The following is a 26,122-nucleotide window of genomic DNA, read 5'->3' as shown; positions in this document are numbered from 1 at the left end:
AATAGTTTTGACTAAAATTCTTTTTCATCTGTGGATTTGTGAAAAACAGAAGCATGATTAAAATGGATTTTTTTGCAAAAATACACATACACTCATATTTAATGAGCTGTCTTGTACATGTATTCTATTAACTGGAACACCACATTTTCTCAGAGTTCATGTGTTTACATACAAAGACAATGTTGGCCACCAGTTCACAATGTAGGATTCACCTAGGATGTAATCATTTAGCCTTTGGCCTTAATTTAAGACCTAAGAGTTCACAATATTTATTGCAATAATGATTGTTAAAAAAGCCAATAATTGCTCCTTCAGCCAAATTACCAGTACAAAACATATAGTTACCATCATCACCCACCAGCTCTAGGGTGGCAATTTCGGGGTCGTAGAGGGTATGCCCAGCACCCTGGACATCTAAAACAATCAATTTGCCCTCGGATTTTTCATATGTGAAGTGAGCAAATGCTTGTGCCTTGTTGCAAATATCTCCATCCTCACAAATATATCCGTCGTTATTAATGTATTTTACAAATTCCCCGTCTATGTACTCTTCAATTGTAACATATTTCCCTTCATCCGTTTTGCCCATAAAGACTTTTTTGTATTCAAAGATTTGCCCAAAATCTTTAATTCCATCCTTGGCAACTTTTTGCTGTAATTGTGAAGCAAAATTTTTTGCCAAATAGTGCATTTGCACTGACTTCTGTGTGTGTGTTTGTTCGGTCTCTTTTGTTTGTGTAATTGTGTCAACAGCACTTGGCAAATACTTCTTCACTACCCATGTAGTTTCTTCAAAGCCTGGTGTTATACTGGTGGCTTTAAATGCTTTTCGGAAACCACCAGCAGCAAACGGTGACTCTTCAATCATGAATTCTGCTTTTATAGGCACTGTTGACCAAAGCATGTGTTTAAAATTAAATTGAAATATAGAAATAATAGTGGATTCTTTCTTTGGAAAGGCTTTTCCTAGATGCAGCATGTCTTTTAGCGATAAACTTTTGGGGTAGAATTTGCTTTTGTTGCTTTGTTTTGATGTATTTGTATTCTTCTGAGGGCTAGGATGAGACATAGCCGTTCTGCCTGTTCGCCTGATTTTTTTCTGTGGCTATAATTAAAAGTATAAAGAAAGAATGTTCTCAGAATTCATTCCACTTGAATAAATTGGTTTTTATAAAGGGTGTGGCATCTTGTTCGCTGAATTGTGACATAGGGCGATGGAAAATTCCATAATACACTTTACACACAAAAGCAGATAGTATCAGGCATTATAATACGGAATTTTTACAAGGACACACATTGTCTTTAGGTTCAATAATCACTCAGTCTTAGAAATTACAACGTGAAATTACAACGCAAGCATATAAAAAAGAGCATAGCCATGCAAAGCACGGTCCGTCAGTCTCTAGCCTTTTTTAATATATAATATATTTAATAATGTCAATTTTATAATAGAAACAATAATTATTTTAAATAGTCAAATTAAAATTATATTAGACATTTTTGTCCATGAGGCATGATTTTTAACTACACACTTTTCCATTTACAAGGACACATTCGCCTTTGACAAGGACACAAAGTGTGTCAAAAACACGCGTATTATAATGCCTGGATAGTATACTAGAGCTACATAAATTGGGTATAACGATAACTAGCTGCTTGACCTTTTTTGTGTGTTTCGCACACAAATTAATCCTGCATATTTAATAGTTTTTTGTTTGTAATAAATCAACCTGGACTTCTAACGGGAATCTTCAACCCACTATAGTCTATAGAGAAAATGTATACAGAGGAGAACACACACAAAAGACTATTATATGATTATTGCATTATTAACGAACAAACCTGATCTTCGAGAGCTAGATCTTCGACTTCATCATCGAAAATTGCGCTGACTTCGCTTGGCGTTTCGGGTTTAATGAATCGCACGTAAAATACCTTTTTGTTCGGTATTTGGCTCATAGTTTTACACGATGGGCCACGTTCGCCTGCCAGGATGTCACAGACTGTGCCTTTCTCAATTTGTCCCGCAAAATGCTTTTGGCAAGATTGAACAATGTTTTCGAACGTTAATTCCTCATAATCAAACGGCACAAATTCTTGGGGGCCGATTCGGGAATATTTCTGCTGTTTACCAGACACTTCCGAGCTCATTCTCTGAACTACAATTTCGTCCGCGACCTCATTCGACTCTCCTTTACCTTTCTTCACTTTAGCCATTCTTTTTGCTTTTGTTGTAACTTGAACTGCCTCCAATTAGACATTTTGACAATAGCAATATTTTCCTCGCACGTGTGTGGGTATTTACGGAATGGACTGTAAATAACTATGCATATAATCATGCACGCCCGCGAATCACTCGTGCGCGCATGGTATTATGGTATTGGCAGCGCTCGGCCACAGAGATATTTACTTTTACTTCTGTTTGAGTTTTCATTGTACATTGCTTTTTATTTTCAATTTAAGTTGTACTTTATTTTCAATCTGTTTTTGTTTTGCGTTTTAACTCTACGCAATTTGCAATGTATTTAAAACTCTGATTGACTTTGCATTCAATTTCAAATTTAACATTGTTTTTATTTTTAATTTTAAGTACATAAAAATTAAGAAAATATTATGTGGCAGCCCTCGGCCACCATACATCACTGTGTGGAGAGCTGGACCATTTTTTGTTGAGGGAAGACATATAAGTCTTCTTGAATTGAGTATTCAGCTTAGTCATGATGAAATTACAACAATCCTCAAAAGGTCCATAAATCATTGTGAGAAGATTCAGATGTTGAATAAAATGAATTGCAACCAGTTAAAAGAGGTAATGTTTCAAACATGCACGAGATATTTTTGAACCGAGCCGTACAAGCTATACTTGATAATTCGAAATATGTCTATCTGCAGGGGCGTAGGAACCGGGGGGTTGGCGTCAGGGGCACGTGCGACCCCAAAATTTTTCTATGGATAAAAAGTGCTCGTTTTATTAACCAAACCTGGAAGCTGGTGCCCCCCCCAATCTCTGGATGCTTCGTACGCCCCCGTCTATCTGCTAAAATATCATGCATGGCGGATTTCTGTGAAGCTATCTCGGAATAGGGTTTCCATGGTAACGACTTCGTATGAAAAATGCCTTAGTATCTGAGCTTTGACTATTTGCCTTCACTGATAACAATGCTCAAATCGTTTTTGCTCCTAACTTTTCACAATAGATAATTTGTACTTTTTCGTCCATAGACTGAAACACCAATGCAGGCTTCTGTCGCAGAGAATCGATTCAAAATTGGTGCTGGTGGTTTTTCTTGTGTCTATGTTGGTCTCATGAAGGATGGAAGTGAAGTTGCTGTTAAGAGAATTTTGGTACAAAGTGAGGATGAAACAGTTGAAAACGAAAAGGAAATCATGAGTCTCATTGAAACAAACTCTCCATTTATAGTGAAATATCGACATTTTCACCGTGACGATACCTTCATGTATCTTATTGTTGATCTTTGCGAAGAAACCTTGAGGGAACTTGTTCATGCATGCAGTATTGGACATCTGAAAAGGCAAGGTCCACGAATGATTAGGGAAATTCTATCAGGACTAGAATTTCTTCATGGCAAAGGAATATTGCACAGAGATCTAAAACCATCAAACGTCCTGGTTGATATCGAAGGTCGCATGAAATTGGCAGATTTTGGAATAAGTCGCGTTGTTAATGAAGATGAAACGACAGTTGAAACAGATGCAAAAGGTACTCGTGGATGGATGCTACCGTAAGTAATTGAAGCAATAGTTAAAAAAGAAAAAAGTCGTTTTAAAAGGAAATCAGATGTCCAGGTCGCGGGTATGATTGCTTTTTCATCTTAACTAAAGGTGAACACACTTTTGGATCTGAATTAGACCGAATGAAAAATATTTTGGAGAATAATCCTGTCAATTTGGAGAAACTTGGTGATCGCACAGCTCGTAGGTTTTTGTCGTGGTTGATTAATCACAAGATTGATCATAGACCTTACGCTCACGAAACACTGAGAGATATCTTTTTTAGCAACACCACATGAAACACAGCGAGCAATTAGACAACCAACCTCGACGTTTGTTTGAAATGACGAATCCTTCCTAGCCCAAGTTTGTCCATAAATGAAAAATAATTAGCGAGGTTGTTTTATCGCACCCATTGGGCATTGCATATTTTTTACACTTGAAATATCCTTGTTATAAAGAGCTTAACACAACGTGTTGTTTGTTTAGGTAGAATATAAATATTACTACAGTCCTCAATATATTGTACACTTTTTCAAAGAAATATTTCATAACTGAGGGGCTGTTCACATGAGCCAGGTTACCGAGATGAATTTAAAAAGGGTGCTTGGATTATCGAGAACTAGCCATTTCCAGCTGATCTGAGATCATGACGTCATAAAGCGTCTCGACAAAACTGAGTTATTATACGCCTGGTGTTATTTGTCTCTATTCTTCTAACTAATAGTATAAAGGGTGAAAAATTTAAACTCTAATTTACAGTTGAGAAAAAATGTTTCAGAAACTGATTATTGATCAAAAACCTTTCTATCTGTTCGGACGAAATAAAGATTCCTGTGATTTTCCACTGAATCACACCTCATGTTCAAGAGTTCATTCTGCTTTAGTCTTTCATAAACATTTAAACAGACCATTCCTTATTGATCTAAAAGCAGTAAGTACAATGTTTTGATTTGAAGAAGTTAAACAAGTACGATCGTACTATAGTGGACCAGAGAGTGCGTGTCCAAGTTTCTGAACTGTATTATATTTACAACAATAGAGAGGACAATGTATTTCTAATGGTTTGCGTTTACTTATATACAGGCTGAATATTAAAGATATATAGGCTGAATATTAATGATATGTATATATTATTTGCTGCACATAAAGTCAAGAATTGCTTGTAACTTGCTTCAACGGTCAAAAGTAAAAATTCGAACTCCGTCAATCGATGCGGAATATTGCTTAGAATAATTGTGCCAAGTTTCATTCCGATCAAACAAGTAATGATAGAGCCTTAGCGTTTTTTTAAAGAGCATCGCCCCCTAACAAGAAGAAGAAGAAGAAAGAGATCTAGAAGAAGAAGATTAGCAGCGGTTAGGGACCAGTTCCTGGTCCAATAAGTTTACCAGGCTCTGTCTGTACCCTGAGACAAACTGACATCCCAGCTTGACTGTAACATATTGTACATGAATAATTCTGAGTGTAATTAAAGATATCTTATTATCTGAAAAACTGGACTGCCACCAGTAAGAATTTTTTGTGAAGAAATTTGACCTAAATGACTTTACTCTCCAAACATAATAAAGTAGGAATATAAATATTAGTTATGTATCTTGATGTGGATGCAAGTTTCAAAACTAGTGCTAAATATTTTAACCCAAAATCATGAAAATCAAAGCAAATAGTAAAGCAAACTGTATTCAGGAAAATGCTTTATAATGGCAAAGAATTTTAAACCATTTTTAAACCATTTTATGACAGAATTTATTGTATGACAACAATTTTTGACGAAAATTGGATTGTCTCTGGTCTGCCCTATCACGCACTTGCATAGCAATCGGAGGGTGGGTGAAGGTGCAATCCTACCGCACTTTACTTCCTGGTTAAATTTTTCATTCTTGGAAAACTCGGAAAATTGCATGATAGAGGGTGTATGCAATGACATTTTGCAATAAGCCATCACCTCACACCTTTATACCCCCCTCATTTTTTTTCAGCTGTGATGGCATAGTAATAGGAGGGTGGGTGAGGGTGCAACCCTCCCCCGCTTTTCTTCAAGATCATATTTCTTACACTTCAAAGACCTGAAAGATAAAGGGCAACGGGGTGTATGCGATGAAATGTTTTTCCTTCAGCCATCATTCCCCAGCTTTACCCCCCCCCCCCTCACTTGTTTTGGGAAAAACCAACATTACCAAGTGCTATGCAAGCGACAATGCCTGGTAATAGTGAACAAAATGTGAATAGAGAGGATTAGAGGATAATGAAGGTTCAACGGGGGGATTTTTGGGATTGCCGGAGTCCGATACAGATCTTAAGGTGAGTTCCGTTCTTTTTTACGATTTTCTTTGATCAAAATGTATGTATATAAGTAAATTTCCGTGAAATGCACAAAACTTTCGTAGTTGCCAAATTTACATCTCTGAAAAATTGAATCGGATCGTAAGTTTCATGATTGCAAAATTGCAGGGTTCAACGCGCTTGTTTTTTTCGACTTAACCTATCGTATTTATTTCCTTCCTGGGCACTCGGCTTGAACTAGTGACTTTAAAACAATGGGTTATATTACGGTACCGTTTGAAGTAAAGAACAGCTCTAAGAGTTTGTAAGGGAATGCAAACCGTAACAGTGTGAACCCATAACCAATTTCTACCATCAGAGTACTCTGTGAAAGTTCCAATATAACCAGGGAGCAGCGTGGCATTGTCTTAAAACAACTTAGCATCAAATGTGGTATAACAACTGCCTAAAATAGACAAAACACTTCTCGACATTTCGACCTGAGGGCCTTCGTCAGGAAAGTTAGTATGACAAACTGTTTACAACTACATATTCAGTGCATAATATTCAAGTTGACTCATTCCATAGAGATGTAAGAGTGTCATTTAATTTTGACTTATCCACCGTTTAAGCTTAACGGGCTTGATACAACCGGCCCCAGTACCACTCAGTTTAAGATAGCTATTGTAAGGAACGATGAAGTTTCACTCAGTGCCCTGTTACATGACAAGCAGCCCGGTCACTGCTGTTAGGTCATGCTATTATATATGTATATAATTACAATAAGGCTGGCAACTCTCTTGCAAAAAATATATTACATACATTAATACCATCGCTTAAAACAAAAATACTACGCTAGTTTCTTAAAAAAAACCCAGATACAAAACACCTTGGATATATTGACTATATTTATCTGTCGTTTTTAGACTTGAAAAAAAACTCTAAAATGCTCAAATTTGGCGAATTAAAAGTGTATTTTTGTTGAAATTTTGCGAAACAGAGGCGGGATGCAATTTACTTGACAAACGTCATCATCGGAGAATTCGTCCGCAAAATTTTTGATTAGCTGTGGCAAGTTCGGAAAATAACGAAAATCTTTTTTCTTCATTGAGTTGGCCTTCGTTATTTTTCCTGTGGCTACACGGTGGAATTTTTTATGCAACTTGCAATGCATTCATACTTTTGAGAGATGTATATTACCGATCAATCCACAAAATGTAAGTCTAAGAAACCTACACAGATCTAAGAAATTTACACGGAAGTTTCGTCGTTACCAAATTTACATCTCTCAAAAGTAGGATTGTATTGCAGGTTGCACTGTGTAACCGGGCCTTTACAGACGTTCAAACATGATAGTAAATGGCAAGAGAATTGACGCGTGGACAGTCTTGCACTTCGCAGTTAAAAAAGGTACACTAGAAATAGTAGAATATCTCGTTGAACAAGGCGCTGATGTAAATGGAAAAAGACTAACAGGTGGACAGTCTTGCACTCCGCTGTTAAAAATGGTACCGTAGAAATAGCGGAATATCTTGTCGAAAAAGGCGCTGATGTAAATGGCAAGAAAAATGACGGCTGGACTGTGATGCACGCTGCTGTTGCTAGAGTTGCGATAGACGTACTAGAAATAGTAAAATATCTGGTTGAAAATGGAGCCGATGTAAATGGAAAAGATACTGACGGATCGACAGTGCTGCACAGTGCTGTTGCTGGAGGTACGCTAGAAATAGTGAAATATCTTGTTGAAAATGGAGCTGATGTAAATGCAAAAAATACTGACGGATAGACAGTCCTGCACACTGCTGTTACTAAAGGTAGGCTAGAAATAGTAAAATGTCTTGTTATTAAACATGGTGCTGACGTAACTCTTAAAAGTAAACGCAGTGTTCATACTCTTGGCATTGACATCCTGAAGATTGCCGTTGAGAAAAATTCAGTTGCTTTGGTCAATCTTCTGTTGGAAAAGAACATCGCTGTGTGGAGAGCTGGAACATTTTTTGTTGAAGGAAGACAAATGAGTCTTCTGGAATGGAGTATTCACCTTGGTCATACTAAAGTAATATTCATTGTGAACTATCGACATGTTCACCGTGGCGATGACTTTACGTATCTTATTGTTGATCTTTGCGAAGAAAATATGAGGGAACTTGTTCAAGCATCCAGTATTGAACATCTACAAGGTCTTGACTTTCTTCATGATAAAGGAATATTGCACAGAGATCTAAAACCATCAAACGTCCTGGTTGATAATGAAGGCTGTATGAAATTGGCAGATTTTGGAATAAGCCGCGTTCTAAAAGACGATGACACGACAATTGAAACAGATGCAAAAGGTACTCGTGGATGGATGCCACCGTAAGTAATTGAAGCAATAGTTAAAAAAGAAAAAAGTCGTTTTAAAAGGAAATCAGATGTCCAGGTCGCGGGTATGATTGCTTTCTTCATCTTAACCAAAGGTGAACACCCTTTTGGATCTGAATTAGATCGAATGAAAAATATTTCAGAGGATAACCCTGTCAATTTGGAGAAACTTGGTAATCGAAGAGCTCGTAGGTTAGTGTCGTGGCTGATTAATCACAAGATTGATGATAGACCTTACGCTCACGAAACACTGAGATATCTTTTTTAGCAACACCACAAGGAACACAGCGAGCAATTAGACGACTTTTTTTGATGAATCCTTCCTGGCTTCCGCTGCTTCATTGAAAAGGGAATTTGGAGCGACACAAGGGCGACGGAACAAAGCTAATTTTAAAATAATTATCACTGTAGTATAGTAGAGGGGGGATAAGTTTGTCCTTGAAAGGCAAACTTATAGCGACAAAAATTAGACACAAGGGCGACAGAATCAGTCGCAGTAGATTTGCATTTCGTAGACAGTCGGTAGCAACTTTGATGGTCGGTAGCATCATTTACAGTTTTGGAAGTCGCCGTGCACTTTGCGACACTTTCCGAATAAAAATCGACAAGAAGGTATTTTAATTATTTGCGAGTTTTGCTTTATCTACGTGATGTCCCGAATTTAGGATTCTGCCTATTCGCAGGTTGGATAATTGACAGGACCGGGGGGGAGTAAAGCGAAGCGAACACGTAACACGAGGAGATACGAACGACAAACGTTTACGAGAGAGTTTAGGCGAAATTTTGTATTTTATTTTTACTTTTTTCATATTAAATATTCCATTTTACTTTATGTGAGTGTGTGCGGAATTACGGGTCGGTACAGTGATTCTCAATCCTATTTCAATCATCGGGATAATAGTTTAGCAGAATGTGCTGTAGTTCTTATTAATAAATGGAAATTAGGTACAGTTGGAATAAATATATATATATATATATATATTTCTTACACTTAGAATATCCTCAACACAACGTGTGGTTGGTTCAGGTAGAACCTCAATATCACAGTCCACATGCAATATATTATTGTACACTATTTGAAAGAAAGATTTCATAACTGAAATATTTCATACCAAGATGACTTTAAAAAATCTGTATGGACAATGAAGAACTAACTAGCCATTTGTCATCACGTCTTTAAAATTATAGGATTATATTTGTTCGTTACGAGAACGATTTTGCTAGGCACTAACTGTAAATAGTCCCAGATTTAATTGACGCTGTATTGCCTGCGACATGACTTATGCTGTATGGAAGCAGTAGCGTAGCCAGCCTGTCGATTTCTCCCGCTATGCTAATATTTTAGTGTTCACTGACTGTGAAAACAATAGATTTCTAAAGGCATGAATAATTATAATAACTCGAAATTTACATAGCGGGACAAAATCGTCAGGCTGGCTACGCCACTGTATGGAAGGTGTTAAGATAGAGCTAGAAGCAATAGAGACTCGGTGATTGTTTTTATTTACACTTCTTTTGCTGACGAAAATGAAAAATATTTAATTGCAGTACGTAGAATCTTTGTGGTGTTTAGATGCTCCAGGTTTAATCTGTAACTCGAGCTGCAAAGCGGAAATTGGATCTTACTGGTTTATTGACTATTGTGAAATACCGCAGACAATGGTTGATTTTGATGACAAAGATTTTTATCCAATATATTTGTTTCATTTTCGATGCTGTATCGGCACTCTTTATTATGATGTATAGAACATAAACCATTGAAAGTGGGTAAGTAGATTATAATCACAATGATTTGCTTCAGCACTACAGAACTCAAAAGCGGCTAGAAATCGTGTTATGATCGAAACGAGCAGCATATATTTGTGCGAGGTTTGTGTGTCACATTCCCGTGTGATTGCCACACTACACAAATATTACTAGGTTACCTGCACTGTAGGGATTGCTGCGAGCATTTTAGCGTCCAAGTGAACTGTCATATGAAATGTTGATAAACTAAATCGGTTTTAAATAATAGTAATAGCAGGTTTAAAACACGTAAAGTGAACCTCTATTGAGCGTTAACTCGCTGGGGCTGTACATGAATTAATACCTGTTAGCGAGAACACTGTCAATGACGTCCTATAGAACGCCATGACTGTCTTAAGTGATCAAACATCGTTATACGTGGTGCTTTTAATAATATACGCGGCCGTTTAATCATTATACGTGGTCCTTTTAATTATATACGCGGCAGTTTCATCATTATACGTGGTGCATTTAATAATATACGCGGCCGTTTTATCATTATACGTGGTAGTTCTATTGTTATACGTGGTGCTTTCAACAATATACGCGGTAGTTTTATCATTATACGTGGTGCATTCAACATTATACGCGGTGGTTCTATTATTATACCTGGTGCATTCAACATTATACGCGGTAGTTTTATCATTATACGTGGTGCATTCAACATTATACGCGGTGGTTCTATAATTCATTATGCGTGGTGCTTTTGATATTATGCGTGGTAGTTTTATTATTACACATGGTGCTTTTGACATTATACGCAGTAGTTTTATTATTATACATGGTACTTTTAATATTATACGCTTCTATATGCATTCGCTCTGCTTTCACTATTATATGCGGTAGTTTTGTTACTCACGATACCAGGACGAAATAAAACTCCCGTATTTTATTTCGCAATTTCGCCGCCGAATCTGCAGTTATTATAGCCAGTTCATTTGATAGTCGATAGTAATACTTCATGCAACATTGGTATGGAATTTAACATGGCCGACTTTTTGCAAAAATGGAGAAAATTTTACAGCAGCTTGGACTAGCAAATCTTTTAAGTCTATTTGTCGCAGAAAGGGTGGATGAGAAAATCGTTCTTTCTTCAACGGACAGCGAACTTTCTCGCATTGGGGTCTCAACTATTGGGGATAGGGTGCGATTACGGGAATTATGCAAAAAATCTCTAGAGTTAACTGCTCAAGGAGTCAAGGGGGTTCTACATCAGGAGCCTTAGCCTCTCAAGAAGTTCGAAAATTGTTTCACAATAACCGAAGAGGAAGTAAAAAGGGAACAAAACAATCGAGGAAAAGGACTTGGACAGCCCAAATGGTTTGCTTGGCAGATAGAATGGCGTACAAAGTCCCCACTGCAGCCGAAAAACAAGTTCTGTTTAAGGCAGGGCTAGGATGTAAGAAGATCAAATTCGATGTAGATGATGACGAGGAAACAGTCGTGAAGAAAATAACTTCAAGTGAGACTGAGAATGGCTCGTCTGAAGTTCTTGGTTTTCCACAGCTTAATTATGATTGTGGTGTGTTTGAACTGATGAGATGCGTAGCGAATTGCAGGGAACTTGTTGTTGTTGATGGCTCATGGTCTGTAAAAGACTTAAAAGCAAATGGCGGTCCTCAGGCAAAAATCTATCTGAGACCTATCCAAAAGTCTGTCTTGACAAAACCTCTTTTTTCTCGAAAAAAGTCAGAAGTAAAAGAAAAGTGCATTAGTTGTGATCAAGAATTTTTAGTACATGAACTGCGAAAACACAGTTTTCGGTGCACAAAGATGTTTGATACAAGTGATGAGGGTGAAGAAGAAAAGCAAGAAGATGTAACCCACATACCTAATGATGGTCCAGGCCAAACTGATGATTTGGAAATTGAACCATTTATCATGTCTTCAGTCGCATCTGAATCAGTTATATCAATAACAGTACAACTACCAACTCTACAAGTTTCTGTTAATCATGCAACACCTCCTATCATTATTGATCCAGATGAGAGTGTCTCTGACACCCATGAAAAGACGGTTGATAATATCATTGCAGAATTAGTCCAATATTGTCATTCTAATGATGTATCAGATCCTGTGGAGATTCTTTCCTGCTACCAATCCATGTTTGTTAAAGGAAGAGCACTGGAAATCAAAGACCCATCAGTTTGTGAAGAAGACGATACAAATATCATTTTTATTGATCGTGAAAATGTATTGGATACAGGATTTGATGAAATTGATCAAATCCAAAACTTGCGTACAACATTAGAAATTGAGTTCTATGGGGAGGTACAGTGAATAAATTTATTTCAATACTGCATTTGTCTGTGTGTATATATAAATTTATTTATGTGATATAATAAATATTTTTAAGAGTGCCAAAAACTATGGAGGACCTCGCAAAGAGTTCTTTGTGTTGATTTTGAATGCAATCAAACATAAATATTTTGATAAAGGACTGAGAAAGCACTTCTGTGATCAATATGAAACAGTTGGAAAGATCCTAGGTATGCACATAGCCATTAAAATGTTGTTCATATTCAAATACTAAAACTGTGTCATTCAAAATAATTGCACTGAAAATTGTTATTTAAATCTAGGATTGAGTATCGTTCAAAATGGCAAAATCCCTAAGTTCATAGATGATGAAATTTTGGAAAGATTACTGCAGATTAACCCTAATGAAGATTCTTGCATTATTCAACTTCGAAAGGGTTTAAAACAGATAGGAATAATTCAGGTGAGCAAATTTAAGAATAATGATCACCAAATCCAATTAAATCTAAAAAATTAGTGCTAATCAGTTTTTTGTTGTTTTAGATTAGCAAGACAGATGCCAATATTTAGGCATCTGTTTATCCCAAGTCAAAGTGAAAATATATCAATCAGAATGGTTATCCACTTATCAAAGCCTAAGTTCAGTGAAGAGGGTTCAAATTCATTGAAATTTGAAAAAGAAGTATATGCTATATTCGTTAAATATCTTCGCGAAGTTACAGGTAATGCATGTATAAATATATATATATATATATATATATATATATATATATATATATATATATATATATATATATATATATATATATTTATTGAGCATGCAAAGCATTATTGTTTTCTTAAGATTAATTATTCAGGTGAGTCAATGTGAACCATTTTAAATAATGTACAGTACTATGGTTTGTATGCTCAATGGTCATAATTTTGCTGGCAAAACGTTTTTTGAATATGTATATACCTACATGATTTATTTAGCTGGAAGAAGAAGTAACATATCCTTGGGAAATATTTTACAATTTGTTACTGGGATGGATGAAGAGCCAGTTCTTGGTTACACCCTGCAACCTAAAATTGTTTTCACTGAAGTAGAATCATCATTTGTTCCAACTGCAAATACATGCATAAATCAACTCAATCTTCCTAGACCAACAATGGGAAAACCTTTACCAGCTAATAACACCAACATCTTCGAACTATATGACTATGCATTCCTTAATTGCTATTTTGGTATGGCTTAGATGTGGTTGTGAAAATGTACTGTAGATTTAATGTAAATATAAGTTGTAGCTTCCAAATTTATGGTTTATGGGTTAAAGGTTGGTTTTCATGCGACATAATTTGTCGTAATTCTTTGTTATGGAAAGTCTTTGTTATGGAAATATTATGTAAAATTAAATGGGTAAAAGTTTATATTGTTTTCCATAACCTTATGATGAAAATTCACATTGACAAAAGTTATGTTTGTACAAATAAATGTTAAAGTTCGATGTGATTGTTCATTATTTCAAGAGTTTCTTCATACTTATCTACGCCATGGTTGTTAGATGTCCATGTACTTGGCACCCTATATGCCATCTCTTGCAGGCAATCTTCACTCAGCTCTACTTGAGGTGCCTCAAAAATTGGTCGCTGGCTAACATCATTATCTTGCTCATCTATGTTACCCTCAACACCATACATTGCAATATCAGCCATGTTGATGTCATTGTTAATGGGGTTTTGTATCTGACCAGACACATTTGCATTGGTGACGATCGTGTTGTACGTAGCTTGTGTCTTGCCCAGGCATCCCGCCATGTTGCTAACTTCTCACTTATTTTGGAATAATAAACATGATGAAGTGCTGCGATGTGCAGATCATTAAGTGGATCAAGTATACTTGATTCTTCCATAAAGTAAAACAACTTGTAGTAGTAGCCAAGGACACCAGTAAATACATCTTTCCACAATCTCTCAATCCTCTGATTGTGGGTGCTTTTACCAGTTATCATGCTCGCCCGATTTGCACCCTGCTTCTCAATCATAAATTGGGCTATATGGACATTTTCTAAACCATTGTCGCCTCGTACCCTGCTAGGTAAACCGTATGTTTGAATACCGTCTAAAAACCCCCGTAAGAGTGTATGAGCTTTGTTGTTGTTGAAGCATTTCAAGGCAACACATAGTCGACTAAAACAATCCAGGCAACCAAAAATGACAAAATTCCAACGAACAAGCTTATGGTTTGTATCCAAATGCCACAAAGCATTTGGGCATGGCACGTTGTAAACACGTCGGTGTAAACGACCTCGCTTTCTATCTTCAACTCCATCTGAATCCACTCTGTGAATGCTGTCTCGTAATCTCGCACGCTGTACTCTTACACCTCTACCGCGGAGAATTTGGTTCAACATGTTCTCTCCACACAAAGGAAAATCTTTGCATAAAGTTTTAACTTCACTGTCAGGGTCCTACTAATAACCGACAACAACCGACAACAACCGACAACAAGCTAAAAATTAACGACAGAAAGCTTATAATCATCGATAACGATCTAATAGACGCTAATATTATGTTTCTTCGACTTTATTTTTACAATAACAGTAATAATATTACGAATTTCGAGCCCGTCTTGTTGGCTTTTTTATGCTTCCGCGCGCCATGACTGAAGCGAGTGCTTCCACACTGAAAATTTATAATTGCCTTTAGATGTTCATTTCGGTGCCAAAAAGTTATAATATGTATTTACAATACTACACTAGAAATACATGCATGCAGCAACCCCTCGCCATTTAATAATAATAATAATAATAATAATGAATTTATTACAGTATCTCCACTAAAGAGTGGCTCTTCATCTGTAAAATACTACACTCTATAAAACCTATATTAAACTATATTTACAATATATTAAAATTTCCTACAAACTAAGTCTATTTGTAGCCTTCTCTTTTAAATGTTTCAATAAAAGACCTTTAAACTCATTTAATGAAGTGCAATTTCTAATAGCAGAAGGTAAGCAGTTAAAACTTTTGAATGTGCTGTCTTGAAAGGTGCCTGGTGTTTTTGGCACCTTTAATGTTGTCTCTGTCGAAGATCTTAGTGACCTTCCAGGAGTATAAACATCTAATTTGAGGTACGATGGCCAATTAGTAAAATACATGGCCTTGAAAGCAGCAAGGAGCAGATGACTTTCCCTACACTCAGCAATGGGTAGCCATCGTAATATTACTAGATCAGATATTCTAGCATATCGCCCAAGAACAAAGCTGGCAGCAGCTAGCTGCACACGCTGAAGGCGTTTTAAAAGATAATCTGAAATTGGATGACTGACAATGTCATTATAGTTGATTTTGGAGATAATGAGACACTCCGACAATTGCTTTCTTACATCAAAGGGAGCAATGTGCTTCAGTTTTCTAACGACCGCCAACGTCCGATAGCAGGTAGATATCTTGGAGTTTATTTCATCATTCCACCTTAGGTTTTGATGAACTTGCGTACCAAGCAAGGGGAAGGTTGAAACTTGCTCAATTTTCTTTCCATTTACATCAAGGTCTAGAGAAACTGCATCAAGACCATGCACCCGTGACATTTGGGGAGTTGACAAAAGCATAGCCTTTGTCTTTTTCGGGTTAAGAGTTAAATTGCATTGCGAAGACCAAGATGACAGCCTGTCGAGCGCAGATTGTATTTCCGATTTTCCATTCTCAATTTCAGTTGGTTTGCAGTGTTTATAGATTGTCGTGTCGTCTGCATATTGGTGTGAGTTGACTTCGGGTGGCAAAACTTCCGATAAATCGTTAGTGTACAAGTTAAAGAGTACTGGGCCTAAAATTGAACCCTGAGGTACTCCGAACGTCACACCAATATGTTTTGAAGCATGATCATCGATTTGAACATACTGTCTCCGTCCTGTCAGATAACTTGCTATCCACCTCATGGATGACTTGGAAAAACCTAGCTGGTTTAATTTGATCAATACTGTCTCATAAGCCACAGTATCAAAAGCTTTCGAATAATCTGCCATGACAGCAATTGTGACTTCGCCCCGTTTCATAGCCTTTAATATATCGTCCCTTATTGCAAGCAGAGTTGTTGTTGTAGAATGGCATTTTCGATAAGCACTTAAATTTGGATGGAGAACAGAGTTGTCTGTGAGATAATGAGCCATTTGCTGCAAAGCAAGCTTTTCATATACCTTTGATAACACTGGTAATATGGAAACTGGGCGATAATCATCATTCGTCTTAGGTTCATTCACTTTAGGAATGGGACTGATACGAGCTATCTTCCATAAAGATGGAAATTCCTTCTGTTTAACACATGTATTTATGATATATGTGAGAGGTGATGCCAAGTGCTCCGCAACGAGTTTAATAAATTTAGTTGGTATATTATCAGGACCGGTAGAACAATCAGATCGTAGTCCTTTGATTTCCCGCAAAACTTCATCATAACTTACACGTCGAAAGTCGAATGACAGACTTGAGTCTTCACCGAACTGAGTGATTAGTTGATGTAATTGCTCCATTACCACGGGGGAAGACACAGAAGTAACACGTTCAGCAGTCTGGGCAAAATACGTGTTGAGTTGATCCGGGTCGACACGAAGTGGCTGATGGCTTGGATTCAAAATGCGATGTATTGTCTTCCAAACTTTCGTGGGTCTCTTACACGAAAGCGCTTTCATCATAAACGTTCTTTTTGCCTTCTTGATTACCTTTTTGAGTTGATTCCGAGTGTCTCTAAATATATTCCATGCACTTTCATTGCTAGGGCGTTTATGTGCTTCTTGGCGTTCAATTCTACATTTCTTTTGGAGGGAAAGGATGTTAGGTTCATTCAGCCATGGTGCGGGCGGCCTTGTTAATTTAGTGCGCCGCAAAGGCGCATGTCTATCCAGACACTCTAGAACCATAGCATTTAGGACGCTAATTTGATCGTCAGGATCTTCGAAAGCATACACAGTCTCAAATGGGAGTGCAGCGAAGTCATTCACATATGAAGTCTCGTCAAACTGTCTCTCGTTCCTAATGAACTTATACCTGGGTTCGTATCGAGGAACCCGTACGTTGACAGTAATGTATGGCGCGTCGTGATCACTGACTAAAGGGCATGGTAAGACGTTACTATATGTGATACGTTGCGGTAGATTTGTTACAATATGATCAATAAGTGTCCTAGATGACTTGGTCGTTCTCGTTGCCTTGGTGATCACCTGTTCCAAATTCAGAGAATCTAGCACTTCGGTGTACCGTTTAACGTCTGGGTTGTTCTGCTTGAGCATATCGATGTTCACATCACCTGCTAAAAGAAGCATTCCGTCCCATGAAGAAACAATTTCACTAATAAATTTTCTAATATATCTAACCACTCTGAAAAATGCATTTGACTCTGCGACCGATATATGGTACCCAATAGCATTTTACTGTTTTTGTTTCGACCTGGGAGCTCAATCCATAAATGCTCGATTTTTGGATAGCGATTCTCAATGTCTGCTCGTCGTTTAAACTTTATTGTTTCTTTCACATACACCCCAACCCCACCACCTTTTACTTTGTCCCTGTTGCGGAAAGCATTGCAGTATCCAGGGATATTAACATGTTGGAGTAATAAAGGATTATTCTTTAACCACGTCTCACTCATACTTATAACATCAAATGGGTACTGCCTCAAGGTCATCTTCAGCCCGTCAAATGTTGAGATCATACTTTGCGTATTTATGTGCATGATCTTCATTTGTTTATCCCTATTATTCAGTGCTTCGAGATGTATATCTTCCATGACTTCACTATCGCTGGAAGCCATGCTTTCTTCGTCCGATAGTGATAAATTGTGCATGTGGAAGGGCAAAAAACTACCTATGCATTTAGGGCATACCCATGTCCTCGGGGTAGAAGAGGAGACGCTTTTATGGTCGATATCTTGGGTGCACTTTGCGTGTATAAAGTCAAAACATTCGGTACAAACACAACGCTTGTGGTTTTTCGCTACTGGTTTCTCACACTGTGTACACCGAGGTGCCGTCTGTCTTCGATTGTGGATGGACGTGCTGTTAGTATTTGGTCCAGGATTTATCTCAACATCGCCACACACCAATAGTAGACGAAACGTAGCCGTCGAATTGTTGTAATATCTAATTCTTCTAGATATCCATTTTCTTCGGTCTGGCAAGGAATTTACAACAAAAACAGATGACAATGGTGCAAACAATAGACTTCCGTTTTGCCAATGTGATTCATCAGCAATGCAAATTCCATATCCATTTAACAACTTAAGTTGAATTCTTGAAGCAAGAATATAATCCATGAAACTACCATTTCTGTTCCACTGTAAAGTTATTCCCGAATAAATATCCACCGGGCCATTTGCTATTGCTTTTATACATGTCTCAAGGCCAGAATTTTCATCTTGTGATGCAAAAGAAAGGCAAAAAAACAGCCAAAGCACGGAGCAAACGAACCGCCGCATGATACACATGGTTGAACCATGAAAATCAGAACTGAACTGTGTGTCAAACATTGTCATTTCAAACGAAGCAAAATATTTCCTGAGCTAGCCAGACCTAACCTTCAATATTATGAAATGTCCTAAATGTAAAGCCGATAGCTGATGTTTCGGAAACAAACACAGTCGTAAAGGTGAAGTGAAATCATCCGTTTTCCTGCTGCTTTCCGTTGCATTAAGTTACAGACTTTCACAGTTTAAGTGAGAGTTAATACTTCATTATAGCTAAACCTTCAAAACATCAAAACAGCACAAATAATATAAATAACCAAGCAGTGAACGTCGAATGCTGTTTTTCGATTATTAAATTCATGCAGTGATTGCAGTCGACTCTATAAACCTTTAAAGTGATATTTGTTATATTAAAACTCCGAATTACACTCAAGTTCATCGTCTGTAATGTCGCTGAATGCTAACTTACTCAGCCCAAACATTCTCATCCTTCTATAAACTGTGCTTTCGGAAATGGTTTTAAAGCACACACTTTGGAACTTCAAACTTTGGCGCTCCGCAACCACTATTTACTCTTGCAAGCTGTTCCCCCCAAAATTTTACGCATTCAACTCTTACTCTCATCATATCTGCGCGATTTTGAATACCTAGTATCTCGAACTCGTAAGCAGCAAGTTGCAAACAATATTTGGAGTGATTTACTCCTCGGCAAACTTAGAAATATATTTTCTAGATGAAGCTTCTTTAAAATTCCCTCCATCTTTGATTTTGTTAATATGTCTTACATAAAGTATACCTATAAAACCACCGGGTTAAATTTCCACTTAGGAAAAATACTGCATCTAATAGTGGAAACACCGCAAATGTAGCAGGCTTTGCCAGGCTACCAGTGATTACGACGTATACACGTATAATGATAAAACGGCCGCGTATATTATTAAATGCACCACGTATATATAATGATAAAACTGCCACGTATATAATTAAAAGGACCACGTATAATGATTAAACGGCCGCGTATTTAAGACAATCATGGCGTTCCATAGACGTCAATATGTAGGTCAATATATGCTATATCAAGTTCTAACTTTTATCTTGAAATTGTTTTGAAATAGGCTGGTTTATATTATGATTTCGCGAGTTAATTAGCTATACTGAAGAAAAAAGATTTATAAATGTTCAATTGCCCAAAGGATTTGTAGATTGCACTCGGCAAAAAGGAATCATCTGAAAATAGCCATTTTACAGTGTCATGAATACCAATTTCCCTGGTGTTGGATAGACCCGGGAGTGTTTTTCCCGCTCTCAAGGGTAAAGGAGAGAACGCTGTCTTGCGAGTTACAGCTCGTTGAAGTCAAAGTCTTCAGAAGCAGCTACTTTTAAAAATATTTTAACATACGAATCACAAGAGGAATATTAACAATAATAGTAATATTAGGTAGAATTTTGCGCGCGTAGCGACATTTTCCCCGCAACAAAGTTGAAAGTATTGTACTTTTCAGTTTCCGCGCGGAAAGTATTGTTTGGGCGCAAAATTCTGCCTAGCGAAAATACAGGCCCTGAGCAGTAGCTAGTTTAAAATTTGTGTTCTAAGCATAAAAAACGCGCACGACCACAATTCCTTGCGCTAAATAAAATTTAGTTCAGAACCCCTTCTCTGCACAAATTGGACTGTTACGCTCGCTCGCTTCAGGCTCGCTCGCTTCAGGTTCGCTCGCTCCGCAGCAATTATATCAGTGAATCAAGCAGCGTCCATGTTAACCTCAGAAACCTATTTTTTATTTGAAGCAGAAGTATTTTGTTAAACTAAGGTACCAGTGTTGCAAGCGCAATATTATTGGCGCGGCACGCCGGGACGGCTAAAATTGGTACTAAAAGTCTCGAATCCAATTTTATTAGTGCTCGGGCTACGAATACAAAGGCCTAGCACCGATAAAACATTTTACAACATTTACACACGATAATTATATAACTATAGTTTTCATCCATTTGGATCCACAAAGAATACAATTGTTTTAAACTATGAGTAAATTTCTCTTTCTTTTCTAAAGTCGAACAACAACTATTCCCAACGATACTCACTAAACTTCACCACTGGCTGGTTGTTCTTAACGTTTATAATAGAAATGGATATAAAGCCAGAAACAAGTGGAAGTACAAGTGTCCGCGAATATGGTTCGAAACATCTTCAAGACGATGGAATAACTTCTCAGAGTCCAATGCAGTCTACATCATTAGCAATTGTGAAGTTTTTGGTTAAATATTGTGGTGCTGACTTAAGTTGTAAAGATGAGTGGGGCAAAAATGCTTTACATTTTACTGTTGATTTTGGTGAAACAGACTTTGTTAAATATTTTGTTGAACAATGTGGCGCTGATGTAAATGACAAGGATAATAACGGGTGGACAGTTCTGCACTATGCTGTCACTAAAGTTACGCCAGAAATTGTAAAATATCTTGTTGAACATGGTGCTGATGTAAATGACAAGGATAAAAAAGGGTGGACAGTTCTGCACTATGCTGTCACTAAAGGTACGCCAGAAATTGTAAAATATCTGGTTGAACATGGCGCTGATGTAAATGACAAGGATAAAAAAGGGTGGACAGTTCTGCACCATGCTGTCACTAAAGGTACGCCAGAAATTGTAAAATATCTTGTTGAACATGGCGCTGATGTAACTGACAAGGATAAAAAAGGGTTGACAGTTCTGCACCATGCTGTCACTAAAGGTACGCCAGAAATTGTAAAATATCTTGTTGAACATGGCGCTGATGTAAATGACAAGGATAAAAAAGGGTGGACAGCGCTGAACTACGCTGTTACTAAAGATACGCCAGAAATTGTGAAAGACCTTGTTGAACATGGCGCTGATGTAAATGCGAAGAATAATAACGGGTGGACAGTTCTGCACCATGCTGTCACTAAAGGTACACCAGAAACTGTAAAATATCTTGTTGAACATGGCACTGATGTAAATGAGGTGAAAAATAACGGGTGGACTGTGCTGCACGATGCTATTATTAAAGGTACGGTAGAAATTGTAAAATATCTTGTTGAACATGGCGCTGATGTAAATGCCAAGGATATTAACGGGTGTACATTGTTGCAGTATGCTGTTAGGTTTAATAGATTACAGATTGTAAAGTATTTAGTTGAAATGTGTGCTGACGTGACTCTTCGCACTCACAATCTTGGCATTGACATCCTCAAGATGGCTGTTGTGAAAAATTCAGTTGCTTTGATCAATCTTCTGTTGGAGAAGAACTTCGCTGTGTGGAGAGCTGGACCATTTCTTGTTCAGGGAAGACATATAAGTCTTCTTGAATTGAGTATTCAGCTTGGTCATGATGAAATTACAACTATCCTCAAAAGGTCCATAAATCATTGTGAGAAGATTCAGATGTTGAAAGCAATGAATTGCAACCAGTTAAAAGAGGTAATGTTTCAAACATACACGAGATATTTTAAAACCGAGTGGTACAAGCTATACTTGATAATTCGAAATATGTCTATCTGCAAGGGCGTAGGAACCGGGGGGGGGGGTTAGCGTCAGGGGCACGTGCGACCCCAAAATTTTTCAAGGGACAAAAAGTGCCCTTTTTATTAACCAAACCTGGAAGCTGGTACCCCCCCCCCCCAATCTCTGGATGCTTCTTACGCCTCCGTCTATCTGCTAAAATATCATGCATGGCGGACTTTCTGTGAAGCTATCTCGGAATAGGGTTTCCATGGTAACGATTTCGTATGAAAAATGCCTTAGTAACTGAGCTTTGACTATTTGCCTTCACTGATAACAATGCTCAAATCGTTTTTGCTCCTAACTTTTCACAATAGATAATTTGTACTTTTTCGTCCATAGACTGAAACACCGATGCAGGCTTTTGTCGCAAAGAATCGATTCAAAATTGGTGCTGGTGGTTTTTCTTGTGTCTATGTTGGTCTCATGAAGGATGGAAGTGAAGTTGCTGTTAAGAGAATTTTGGTACAAAGTGAGGATGAAACTGTTGAAAACGAAAAGGAAATCATGAGTCTCATTGAAACAAAGTCTCCATTTATAGTGAAATATCGACATTTTCACCGTGACGATACCTTCATGTATCTTATTGTTGATCTTTGCGAAGAAACCTTGAGGGAACTTGTTCATGCATGCAGTATTGGACATTTAAAAGAGCAAGGTCCACGAATGATTAAGGAAATTCTATCAGGACTAGAATTTCTTCATGGCAAAGGAATATTGCACAGAGATCTAAAACCATCAAACGTCCTGGTTGATATCGAAGGTCGCATGAAATTGGCAGATTTTGGAATAAGTCGCGTTGTTAATGAAGATGAAACAACAGTTGAAACAGATGCAAAAGGTACTCGTGGATGGATGCCACCGGAAGTAATTGAAGCAATAGTTAAAAAAGAAAAAAGTCGTTTTAAAAGGAAATCAGATGTCCAGGTGGCGGGTATGATTGCTTTTTTCATCTTAACCAAAGGTGAACACCCTTTTGGATCTGAATTAGATCGAATGAAAAATATTTTAGAAGATAATCCTGTCAATTTGGAGAAACTTGGTAATCGCACAGCTCTTAGGTTTGTGTCGTGGCTGATTAATCACAAGATTGATGATAGACCTTACGCTCACGAAACAATGAGAGATATCTTTTTTAGCAACAACATATGGAGCATAGCGAGCAATTAGACAACCAACCACGATTTGTTTGAAATGACGAATCCTTCCTAGTCCAAGTTTGTCCGTTTGTACAAGGTTTTGATTTGAAGAAGTTAAACAACTTCAGACTCCATTTGTACCCTAAGACAAACTGACATCCCAGCTTGGCTGTAACATATTGTACATAGATAATTCTGAGTGTAATATATCTTATTGTCTGAAAAACTGGACTGGCACCAATCAGAATTTTTCGTGAAGAAATTTGACCTACATGACTTTACTCTCCAAGCAGCATAAAGTAGGAATATAAATATTAGTTATGTATCTTGGTGTGGATACATTTTTTAACTAGTGCTAAATATTTTCGTTCAACTGTATTCAGGAAAATGTTTAAAAATGGCAATTAAAGAATTTTGAACCAAGCATTCAGTGCATGACAGAAATTATTGCATCACAACAATTTTTGTCAAAAATCATATTCCTGTCACAGTTGCTGTTGCTATTTAAGTTTTGCCAATATTGCAAGGGAGATGACCCTCTCGTTGTAACTACGACGGACGGTACCCTGCTAATTGTGAGGACAACTTGTGCCAATCCCGTTTGTAGCCGAAAAAACAACATATGGAGAAGGCAAGGTTTCGCTATTCTTGTATCTGGAGGATCACCCACTAAAGTGCTCAACATGTTTCGACACATGGGACTCGTTGGAATGTGCAATGAATCTTACTATAGACACCAAGGGGTATGTATATATATAACTGACTCAGGTCTTAGACCCCAGGGCAAATTGAGGTGTAACTTCCAGTATACCAGTTGTGATTTTTCTTTTAAGAAAATGTTGTTTCCGACAATCTTTCTTCACTGGGAAGATTACCGAAGAAATATTCTGGATCGATTACAAGCATTGGAATCTTTGGTTATTTCTGGTGATGCACGGCATGATAGCATGGAGCATAGTGCAAAATACGGTGCTTATGCAATATTTTGTTGTACGTCAGCTGAAATAATTGATTTTAGTTTGATCCAGGTAATATACCAATGAAAATAACTCAAGTTCTCGTTTTTGCTCATATAATTGATTCGAGTTTTTTATAGAGAAATGAAGTTGGAAGCAGCCCTGCAATGGAATTTGAATGGTTCCAAAGATGTTTGAACTTTCTCCTAGCTGAAGGCCTGGACATTTCCACCTTTGTGTCAGACAGACATCAAACAATAGCGAAACACATGAGGGAGAAACTACCAAAGATAGACATTATTTCGACATATGGCACTTGAAAAAGAGTAAGTATCTATTATTTGCAGCAGTTTTGTTTATAAATACACATCATAATAAGTACACTGCACTATTGTTTTACTCAACCTATGTATTTTTCACCTCAAGAGCTGCATAAGGTCTTGACTAAGCTGGCTATAAAGAGGCAGATTGTGAAGAACTGGCAGAATGGATACAACCCTGTATAAACAACCTTTACTGGAGTGCAGCATCTACTTACTCAGGAAATGGCAGGATACTGGCTAAGTTCAAGTCTTTCCTTGGTCATATTGTTAACAAACATGATGGGTTTGATGACCCATTTATGATAAATGTGTTCATGGTGAACTGACTCCAAGAAAGTGGATTCTACCTGGTATGCTTTGTAAAAATAGCTCTTCGCTAATACTGCCCAGATGTTATTAATTTGATACAATTTCTTTTCTTCACAATAAACTATAGATTCTCCAGCCTACACAAAACAAAGTGGTGCTATGCTAAAGAAGGCCTTTGTTAAGGCCTTAAACAAGCTTCACCATTGGACCAAACTAGTTGTTTGGAAGGTTTCCACTCTGTTATCAATCAGTTCTTCCCAAAAATGAATGCTTATTCATTTGCTGGTATATACTGCAGGTAGGTTTTACTCTATTAGTAATAAACTAACAGCAACTGATTTGGTTAGCTTATTATTTTGATTAAAATTTCTACATCATTTAGACACATCGTGGCAGCAATCCATTTTAATGCCAACTTATGTCGTAAGGCAAAACTCCATGAAGATGGTACACCACAGGTCAAGGTTTCTTATCCAAAGTTTAAAGGTGGCGATGCCACTCATAGGGAAAGCAAAGTAAAACAAAACTTTGGTAAGGAAGTTAAAAGAATGAATGGTGCAATGAGCATTAATGAACTATGACTGATGTGTGTTATCGTATTAATCAATAAATCTTTGTGATTAGAATATGTGGAAGAGATATATCAGACTTAATGTAATCGATGTCAATATACACTTATTCAAATTTGCATGCTCATTAGTCACACTTCATTACTTAATTGTGCTAGTGCACTACAATTATAATTATTATACAGGGTGTCCCAAAAAAAACGAAAACTATTGAAATCATCCATAACAATGCCATTGTTAGAGTTTGAATGCCTAAGCACTCTGTTGGGCCCACAAGTGTATAAATCGGGGTTGCCATAAGCATTTTTATGCATGCATATGATGCCGTCAAATTTGCTAGTTCGCAAAAATGATATTTATTAACAATATTTACAATTTACAAATATGGATAACATTATTTAAATGTGCATCTCAAGGACCATGTCCTTCGACATGTCCCCTTTCTCTAGCAACACAAAGCATTTA

At 37.3% G+C, this 26,122-nt stretch overlaps 4 protein-coding genes across 6 annotated transcripts; 3 read left to right on the top strand and 1 right to left on the bottom strand.

Annotated features, from left to right (window-relative positions):
- Nucleotides 1-223: 223 nt before the first annotated feature.
- LOC114539559 (alpha-protein kinase 2-like) lies at nt 224-2,177 on the bottom strand. Its single transcript, XM_028560206.1, has 2 exons — nt 1,825-2,177; nt 224-1,105 (listed from the first exon to the last, which is right to left on the bottom strand). Exons 1-2 carry the CDS (start codon nt 2,149-2,151, stop codon nt 224-226), a joined length of 1,209 nt encoding a protein of 402 aa, XP_028416007.1. The 5' UTR covers nt 2,152-2,177.
- A 495-nt stretch (nt 2,178-2,672) lies between these two features.
- On the top strand, nt 2,673-3,747 carry LOC114539553 (cell division control protein 2 homolog). The gene is made up of 2 exons (XM_028560193.1): nt 2,673-2,809; nt 3,223-3,747. Exons 1-2 carry the CDS (start codon nt 2,774-2,776, stop codon nt 3,745-3,747), a joined length of 561 nt encoding a protein of 186 aa, XP_028415994.1. The 5' UTR covers nt 2,673-2,773.
- Nucleotides 3,748-10,035: 6,288 nt separating this feature from the next.
- LOC114541998 (putative ankyrin repeat protein RF_0381) lies at nt 10,036-23,798 on the top strand. Of its 2 annotated transcripts, XM_028561780.1 has the most exons (4): nt 10,036-10,125; nt 20,895-22,280; nt 22,704-22,833; nt 22,903-23,798. In XM_028561780.1, exons 2-4 carry the CDS (start codon nt 20,970-20,972, stop codon nt 23,529-23,531), a joined length of 2,070 nt encoding a protein of 689 aa, XP_028417581.1. In that variant the 5' UTR covers nt 10,036-10,125; nt 20,895-20,969; the 3' UTR covers nt 23,532-23,798. The 2 variants fall into 2 exon arrangements, with proteins under 2 accessions (XP_028417581.1, XP_028417580.1); XM_028561779.1 differs by having other exon boundaries at nt 22,704-23,798.
- On the top strand, nt 11,060-19,358 carry LOC114542024. 2 transcript variants are annotated; one of them, XM_028561786.1, is made up of 6 exons: nt 11,060-12,414; nt 12,500-12,632; nt 12,726-12,865; nt 12,946-13,124; nt 13,378-14,849; nt 19,278-19,358. In XM_028561786.1, exons 1-4 carry the CDS (start codon nt 11,305-11,307, stop codon nt 12,970-12,972), a joined length of 1,410 nt encoding a protein of 469 aa, XP_028417587.1. In that variant the 5' UTR covers nt 11,060-11,304; the 3' UTR covers nt 12,973-13,124; nt 13,378-14,849; nt 19,278-19,358. The 2 variants fall into 2 exon arrangements, with proteins under 2 accessions (XP_028417587.1, XP_028417583.1); XM_028561782.1 differs by having other exon boundaries at nt 12,726-13,124.
- Nucleotides 23,799-26,122: the final 2,324 nt, after the last annotated feature.

The sequence above is a fragment of the Dendronephthya gigantea genome, unplaced genomic scaffold (assembly GCF_004324835.1).
Source record: "Dendronephthya gigantea isolate DGI-Jeju-01 unplaced genomic scaffold, DenGig_1.0 000003F, whole genome shotgun sequence".
NCBI lineage: Eukaryota > Metazoa > Cnidaria > Anthozoa > Malacalcyonacea > Nephtheidae > Dendronephthya > Dendronephthya gigantea.
Note: the sequence above shows the minus strand (reverse complement) of the source record. Positions and strands in the feature narration are given on the sequence as shown.